This window comes from Drosophila takahashii, chromosome 3R (assembly GCF_030179915.1).
Source record: "Drosophila takahashii strain IR98-3 E-12201 chromosome 3R, DtakHiC1v2, whole genome shotgun sequence".
Lineage (NCBI taxonomy): Eukaryota > Metazoa > Arthropoda > Insecta > Diptera > Drosophilidae > Drosophila > Drosophila takahashii.
Window position 1 is genome coordinate 14366618 of NC_091681.1, and position 8029 is coordinate 14374646.

At 37.4% G+C, this 8029-nt stretch overlaps 1 protein-coding gene and 4 non-coding genes across 5 annotated transcripts; 3 read left to right on the forward strand and 2 right to left on the reverse strand.

Annotated features, from left to right (window-relative positions):
- Positions 1-4911: 4911 nt before the first annotated feature.
- On the forward strand, positions 4912-5728 carry LOC108066627 (uncharacterized). The gene is made up of 4 exons (XM_070217039.1): positions 4912-5044; positions 5075-5214; positions 5337-5468; positions 5530-5728. The coding sequence occupies exons 1-4, from the start codon at positions 4981-4983 to the stop codon at positions 5563-5565; spliced, it is 372 nt and encodes a 123-aa protein (XP_070073140.1). The 5' UTR covers positions 4912-4980; the 3' UTR covers positions 5566-5728.
- A 76-nt stretch (positions 5729-5804) lies between these two features.
- TRNAA-AGC (transfer RNA alanine (anticodon AGC)) lies at positions 5805-5877 on the reverse strand. Its single transcript has one exon. It is a non-coding gene; the product is annotated as a tRNA-Ala (tRNA).
- A 242-nt stretch (positions 5878-6119) lies between these two features.
- Positions 6120-6191, forward strand: TRNAP-UGG (transfer RNA proline (anticodon UGG)). The gene has a single exon. It is a non-coding gene; the product is annotated as a tRNA-Pro (tRNA).
- Positions 6192-6652: 461 nt separating this feature from the next.
- On the forward strand, positions 6653-6725 carry TRNAA-AGC (transfer RNA alanine (anticodon AGC)). The gene has a single exon. It is a non-coding gene; the product is annotated as a tRNA-Ala (tRNA).
- Positions 6726-7155: 430 nt separating this feature from the next.
- Positions 7156-7228, reverse strand: TRNAA-AGC (transfer RNA alanine (anticodon AGC)). Its single transcript has one exon. It is a non-coding gene; the product is annotated as a tRNA-Ala (tRNA).
- Between the last annotated feature and the right edge of the window lie 801 nt (positions 7229-8029).

Consider the following 8029-nt stretch of genomic DNA (forward strand, 5'->3'; position numbering starts at 1 on the left):
CTCGAGTCCCGCGAGGATAACGATTTACAATCAGGAGGAGTCAGCAGCGAAGGCGCCAGGCGTCAAAATAAAAACTTTTGCATTTCATGCTCGACTTTCTGGCTCGCGAAGATTTCCTCGAGTGCGATTAAATTGTTTTAATGGTTTTTGTTTCTTGGCAATACCGAAAGGAGGAGGGGAAGGTGCTCCGAAGAGCCGCTTAAAGTTTTGTGTTTTTAATGGTCCACATTTTGTGGTTTTTCACGGAGAAGAAGGGGAACTAATTGTGGCAGAAACAACGAAATCGTTTAGAAACGTCCCCTTGCTAAATTGTCTTTTATTGTTAGAGGAAAAATAAGTAAGACAACAAAAGGTAGGGGAAATATTTGATGGGAAATGTTTAATGTGTTTCACTACAAAGTAATTTAAAATTAATCTTTAAATGCTAGAAACGGTCAGATTTTGAAGTGCATAATTGGCACAATATAAATTATTAAGCTTGGCAATTTAGAAACTCTTCGTGGTTTAATTTTGCAAGCAGCTCATATACTATATCTAATTTTTAAAAACATTTTTTATCGAAATAGTAAAACTCAAAAAATTAGTTTTACGTTTGTTTTTATTTTTAAAATAAAACATTTAAAACAAACAAATTTTCAATTTTCTTCAGAACCAAGAACTCTTTTTTAATATTATTACTTTTGCTAGCTGACAATCTCTGTGAGTTCCAAGTTCATTAAAAGCAGCCCGAATTCTTTCACCCTTTGTGGAGTCATCTTTAGTGGACCAGACTGACCATTCACATGCACGACTCTCCTCAATCTTTCCGCCCTTGTGAACAGGACATCCAGTGCAGCAGGACATGCGGAGGAAGCAACCCTGGCACTTGGCCCTTAATTAAAGTTAAGCCCCAAAGAAAATGCCAGAAACAACAGAAATTAACAATTATGAATTTAACAAGAAATTATAATGCAAGCGGGGCCAAATTAGATTTTTATTGTTTAGAGCGGAATTATGCAAATGTGCTGCGAGGACAAAGGCAATTAGCATTAGCTTGGAAAAAGAGATGAAGACGAGCTAAATAATTAATGTTTCTGGGCAATCGTGCGTATGAGTAATCTACTCATTCACTTCTTCTCCTTGAAAATCCCCATCATCGTCATTATGATCATCGTCTTGGTCTTGCGGTTAGCCTGACTTGGGGTTTTGTCAACCTTTTCGAGCAGCTGGTCAAAGTTTTTGCCACCGCCTGGAATTATTCATGGCAGCCCAGGACGAACAGGACTAGCAGGACCATCAGCACCAGGATATGAAGGCACGCCTCGAGCGTGTAGCAAACTAATTACCCCCAACCCGAAGAACTGTGGTTCCCTCCTCCATAAGGACACTATCCCGTATGTTTGTTTGTTTGCTTGTTTGTGAGACATGTGTGTGCCTTGTCTGCTCGCCTTTTAATAGTTTCATAAGCTCCATTTAAGATTCGCCGACACAGGCGTTCATGGAATGGTGGCGAGGCTCGCATACATTATACCCAATCTCGGGTGAACAACAAAGAAACATTTACATTGACATAAATTGATATCAGAGCGTTTATGTCTTCATTTGAGATAAGACAGCAGACAGACGGTAGGCGGTGGGCTGTGGGCCGGGGGCGTGCCATTAATTGACATATTTATGAGGGTATCCTTATGACCGTGATTTGATTAAGACGTTGAGTGTTGGGTCTGCTGAAGTGGAGGCCAGAAATTGGGTAGAGATCCCAAAATAGTTTTTCATTTCAACTATAATATGATGGTTTTGACTTATAAACTGTTTTCAAACTAAGGTATTAGTTTGTAATAAAATTAATGTTGTTTAAGTTTTTAACAGTATAAGTTTACCTACACTAAAATATACATAGAGCCAGATATTTATTAAAAGAATATATTACAATATCTTGGATTTTTACAATATCAATTTAGTCAATCTATTACATCCCTGAATTTATTCCAACTAAATCCATTCTCTTAATATTTATCAAGTCCCATAAAGTCTGATCCCAAAAGACCGATAATAATTGCCCTAAGCTGAGACGTTATTAAACTAATAATTTACATGGACACACATTGTCGTTAAAAACAATTTCGTGCGCATAAACATAAAACCTCGGAGATTTATAAGCGGGCTGGGTGAGTACCCCCAAAAAACCTGGTCATAAACATATTTAAAGCGATAAAAAGGTCAAAACCCCCTCCATTTCTTTTTCGGTGACTGTTGTTCAGCTTGGCGTAAGTAAACTTATTGAATGTCTTAAGTTTAGCTTTTCCCGTTTGTTGACCGCCTTCTGCTTGTTTTCATTTCATTTTTATGACAACGTTTAGAAATTTGTTGTACATTTTCCTGTCGCTGCTGTTTGTCTTTCCACTGCCGCCTTTTGGCCACATTTAGCCGAATCTCCGCCCCCGATTCCCTGTATTGACATTTGATCTTTATGTTGGCCTGTTCTATCCCAAGCTCGTGTGTCGCTTTGTTTGTCTGCAGGCATCTTTTTATGACTCGAGTGTGTTTGCCTTTTGGCTTTTGTGCATGCCATAAAAAGCGGCGACAAGAAAAAGCGTCTTGGAAATCAAACTTATTGCCAGGACTCGGGGTGTGGGTGCCACAAATATGAGGTCATCTGTTATGAACGCCTTCGGAATGGCTTGAGAAGCCCTTGGGCAAATACAACTTGGGGTCGAAGTGAACTGACTAAAGATGGCAAAGGTTCAGTGAGTTTCACTGCGGAAATGGGAGCTTATTGGGGGGTGGTCAACCATTGGTTAAATTCTACTTTAAATATTCCACAGCTTCTTAAAATTCGTATGCCTTGACTTTACTTATTTTATTGGAATGCAACAATAAAGTGGAATAATTTATAGACCTTTGACAATTTTTTACAATTCTTATAAGAAGTTACAACACGATTTTTTGCCAAAAGAGGTCAATAACTAAAGTTTAAATTTTAGAATTTAATTACAGGCCTATTGCGATTTTAGATTTTGACAATGTGCGGCCTTGTTTTTTTTTAAAAATACTGTTTTTTAAATTGTGTTTACATTATCAATGCAATTATCATGCATTTAACTGAAACATTTTAAATTTCCACCCCCAAAAGAAGTTTCCGAAAATCTTTTCAAAACGCCGTTTTCAATTAATATGAAATCAAGCATTAAAATTGAATTAGCAAACCGAAACTGAGAACAAATGTTTTCTCGGTCTGTCTGGGCCAAAACTTGGCAGCAACTTTGGCCAATTAGAAAATTATGTTGTTCGCCGTACAACGACAATATGTTGCCCACTTTGGCAGCGTCTTGAGACGTCGATATCCTCCTGAGTTGGTTCCAAAACCACCGCCCGCATCCGGCAAATAGTAAATATTGTTTAGTCATTTTGGTGAGCGGAGCGCTAATTTTGTATGTTAGCCGGCGGCCAGAACCTGGCAAAAGTTCAGCCAACAAACAAAAGCGATAATTACAAGAAAACAAGCCAAGGAACAGGAGGAGGATTGGCAGGAATGGCAGGACCATTCCAGGGAAGTAGATGCCTATGCCTCGATGGAACTTTCTTTGCATTAGTTTTGTGTGCGAGCGAATGCAAATAATTTCACAAAAATTAAAAGGAAATGCCAACAACTTTTTGATTCGCACACAGTCATGACTTATTTATATTCGAAGTTTACATGCACAGAACAAATTTTGTTTATGATGATACAAATATTACAAGTTCTGAAAAACATATTTTATTTAGAACATTTTTAAATAGCTATTCTTGAAAAAAAAATCAAAAATGTTTTCTTTAGAATTGCCGTAAAATTTAAAGCCTCAATAAAAAAGCGATTAAAAAAATATTCTAAATTCTATGTTCTTGACATTGCATATCTCTCTCTCTCTCTATCAGTTCCTCTATCTTGCCTTTAATAACCTTTAATCTGTGTAATAACATTTGCCATTAAAAGTCATAAGTATTGTATCATTGTATACATTAAATTTATAAACACAGAAAAACCCGAGTTCTTATGAAAAACCATAATTTATATACAAATGATGATGAGGGGTGAGTAATAATTGTTTTTGTAATTACCTAAAATAAAATTTATAATTAAATTGTATTTTTGTACCAAATATATTGTCGACTATTATATTTATTATATTTTTTTTTTCTGTGTGGCCCAAGTCGGCTGTCAGAAAGGGTTCGCAGTTTATGTGGCTGTCTAACGGCATTTAACCTACGCCACTATAATTCACGCCGTTCCTCGACGCTGCCGGCATTTAAATGCAGCGTGCGCGGGTCCTTCCCCCAGAAATCCAGAAATCCAGGATCATCGTCCCGGGAGTCCCACGATAAGCCAAACATGATTTTACGACAATGTTATTACCATCAGCGGTAGCAGGCAGAACAGCAGCTAAACGTTCGCAGAGGTCGGGGGAATCCCCGCCGCTGCCTTCCCATCCTGTTCTTGTGTGTTTTTGTTTGTATTGTGTTTGTTGAGTCGTAATCAGAGTGGGAGGAATACGGGGGCAGACCCTGGGGTTACACCGATGATGCTGACGTCGCCGTGATTGTTTAAAGTTATGAATAATTAAATATTTGTGCAGGTTACGGGAGTCGGCAACTCTCGAACTTTGTCCAAGGGGTTTATTCCATTAGCCTGATGGATGCGAAGGGCCGGCAAGCAAGGCTGGATAAGAAAATTCGAGAGAACTACATGATCCAATTGAGATGATCTCACTATTTTGGGTTGAATAATATTTATTTTATTTGTTAGTTTCTTGTGGAATTACTCATAGAATGACCCATTAAAGAGTGATACGAAATTAGGAAACTCTTTTTTCGGCCTCTCATGCCACGCAATTTTCAAAGAATTTGTATATTGATACAGGGTTAGCTGATAAGCGTATTTAGTACGCATACAGATGATTTCCAAGAGCTATAAAATCCACGCGCAGCTCTCTAACAGAATCAGTCTTCATTCAAGCTTCAATAATGGAACACTGGACCCTGTCTGGCCTTCTCGTGATCTCCGTCCTTCTTGGACTGAGTCAAGCTTTTGCCCCTTGCATTCCGGAGGGAAGGGCTATTGCCCCCTGCAATTCGGAGGGAAAAGCTCACTGTGTCAGCCGGCAAAATTGTGACATTCATATACAATATCGTATGGGACTGGATCAGGGTCAGGACGCTAGGTGCTCAAATGATGAAGTCTGCTGCTCATATGAACACGTAACTGCTAAAGAATTAGTTTCGTATTAGGGTGTGTCGATTTTGGTGATCTAAAATATACTTATTTAGATCATATTTTTTATTACAACCTTTTAACAATTAAAACGTATTGTTTGTAACAGATTAATTTGCCCTGTGGACCGAATGGAGTAGGCAAGTGCGTGACTAAGGATTTGTGCAAAGTGCCTTTCACTTACCGCTCATACTCATTTGGCGATTGCCCGGCAGATTTTACTTGCTGCCCAGAAACAAAAGTAAGATTCCAAAACCCTAAAACTCTGTGCTTGTTAATTTTTTTAAATTTTTCTTTCGCAGAAAGTTCTGCTGAGCCTTCCTAATGATCCACTATAAGAAAATAATCGAACAAGATGTCCAAGAAGGTATGGATCTCTTTCTAAAATGGTTTAAACAGGTGCCAAAATAAAATTGATATCCACAAAGTGCCAATCATTCTTGATTTTTTAATTTTGGATCCTAACAATTTTATCAAAACAATAAATTGTTTTTAACCTTATGATATTTTGGTTCTCCTTTGAGTTTAACTGGAAGTTTTTGTGTTTTTCAAAGCAATATTCAAAAAAAAATTCCTTTGGAGATGCGGGGCATCGATCCCCGTACCTCTCACATGCTAAGCGAGCGCTCTACCATCTGAGCTACATCCCCTCTTGCACTTCCGCCCGCCAAAAGGTCTGGGAAAATTTTACACCGCCGCGGGAAGTAACTATAAATAGATATACTGGCTGAAACTTGCAGTTCACCTTGTACAAAATGTGGCCACGATGATAACAAAAGACATCGAAACTAGTTGGCTGCATAACAAATTTAAATTTAATTATTTGTCTATATTTAGATTGGTCCAACAATCGTTCGCTCTTTTGGGCTTTTTGGCCGGCGTAAAAATAAGAGGCTCAATGGTCTAGGGGTATGATTCTCGCTTTGGGTGCGAGAGGTCCCGGGTTCAAATCCCGGTTGAGCCCGGATTACATTTTTTTCTTTTTTTTATTCTGAAGATTTTTTTCATATTATTTTAATTGAAATTGTTGAAAACATTAATAAAAAAATGAGAGTAAAGTGTCAAATACAAGTCTACCCAGCCCCAAGTAATAAATGTTTCGAACATCTGGTTTTAAACATTTTCTTTAGCCAGTTTTTGTTGCTAGTTTTCTAGACGACATTTGGCCCCATAAACTGGTCTGACTTCAGTTGCATAATAATGTCGTAGGCCCTTTCACAAAAGTCAACAACGAAATTAAATTGGATTCGAATCAATCTGTGTCATTGCATTGAACAATTCGAATGCTTTTAACGTGATTTGTTGACCAAGCGAAAAGCTAATGAGCATTGTCATGAATAGTAAGCGACGAATCTATTTATAGAGCTCTTGCATGTGATTCGACCCGTAAGTCCTTGCAGCACCATAAATCCGATACCGTTATATGGGGATGTAGCTCAGATGGTAGAGCGCTCGCTTAGCATGTGAGAGGTACGGGGATCGATGCCCCGCATCTCCAAGGATTCGTTTTTTTTTTTTGTTCGTTTTTGTTTTTTCCATTAATGCATGCACTTCTATGCTATTATAAATTTAGGAAAATATTCGGCAATATTATAATAGAATCCAAATGTTTAAATTTAAATTTCCAAAACGTAAATTGTTTTACCTTAAAACTCTTTTACTCCTTTTAAAGTTTCAGATTATGTTTTTTTTTAAAGCTTTTGGGTAATTTTAATACCTTACATAAAAAATTTAAGAAATAAAAAAGCAAACATAAATAAAGAAACCCAGAGACCTTTAAAATCAAAAATCTCCAATCTCGGTCCCTGGTCTTGTCTCAGCTCTTTTTTAGTGTTTCTGTTCTTGTAATCGATCCATACACACAAATATTGTAGACGCATATATGTTTTTAATTTAATTTAACTAAAAAAAAAAAAGATTTTAAACTCTGGAGATGCGGGGCATCGATCCCCGTACCTCTCACATGCTAAGCGAGCGCTCTACCATCTGAGCTACATCCCCTGGTGATCGCCGCTGGCCAAAATCGAATGTCAGTTCAAGGGAGGGCGTTGAAATCACTGCCTGAAACGATCTGGAATGGAACGCTTAGAGATGCCCGCAATAACAGCCACCCAATTAATTTTCACAAGTTGCTTTGTTTTCTTTCGTGTTTCGCTTTATTATTTATTCACTTTGATTATAATTTAAAAACTGTCAATATTTACACTTTGGCGCAGGTTTATTCTGGCATAAAAATAACGAAAGCACAGACTCACACACAAATTGTTCTCGCAGGTCCTTCATTTCATTGTTCTCCAGGATTCATTCTTTGGCGCGTCTCGTCCTTTCGCCTTTCCATTCCTTCTCCATTCAGTCACCTGCCAGCTGATGCATATAATTATGGAAATTTTAAAAGTGGGCCCCGAAGAGAACACCCCGAACAAGCACAAATAAACCGAAATGAAAAATCGACGCGCAAAGTAAATACCAGATGCAAAGCAAATGAAAATTTTTATAAAAATAAGCGTCAAGACATTAGCATAAAGTCAAGACAATACAAACGAACATGCAAAATCAACACGCGTATTGATTATTTGATGGATTCTTTTGGTTCTGAGTAACCAACGAGGGATTATTGGGTTTCCTTAAGTCTTCGATTTAAGCTAAAATATTAAAGTCTATATCGAACAAAAAAACTTCTTATAATTTCAATAAAATATCCCAGAATAATTAGATACTGACTTAAAAAAGGTTTGGTTAAATATTCTGAATATTTTGGAATCTTAATGCATACTATTATATATTAATTAATTCTTATATAGG

Coding starts and splice junctions, on each gene's coding strand:
- LOC108066627 (XM_070217039.1), top strand. CDS start 4,981: ATGGAACACTGGACCCTGTCTGGCCTTCTCGTGATCTCCGTCCTTCTT. Junction 5,045..5,074: donor TCTTGGACTGAGTCAAGCTT/TTGCCCCTTGCA, acceptor AGGGAAGGGCTA/TTGCCCCCTGCAATTCGGAG. Junction 5,469..5,529: donor CTTGCTGCCCAGAAACAAAA/GTAAGATTCCAA, acceptor TTTCTTTCGCAG/AAAGTTCTGCTGAGCCTTCC.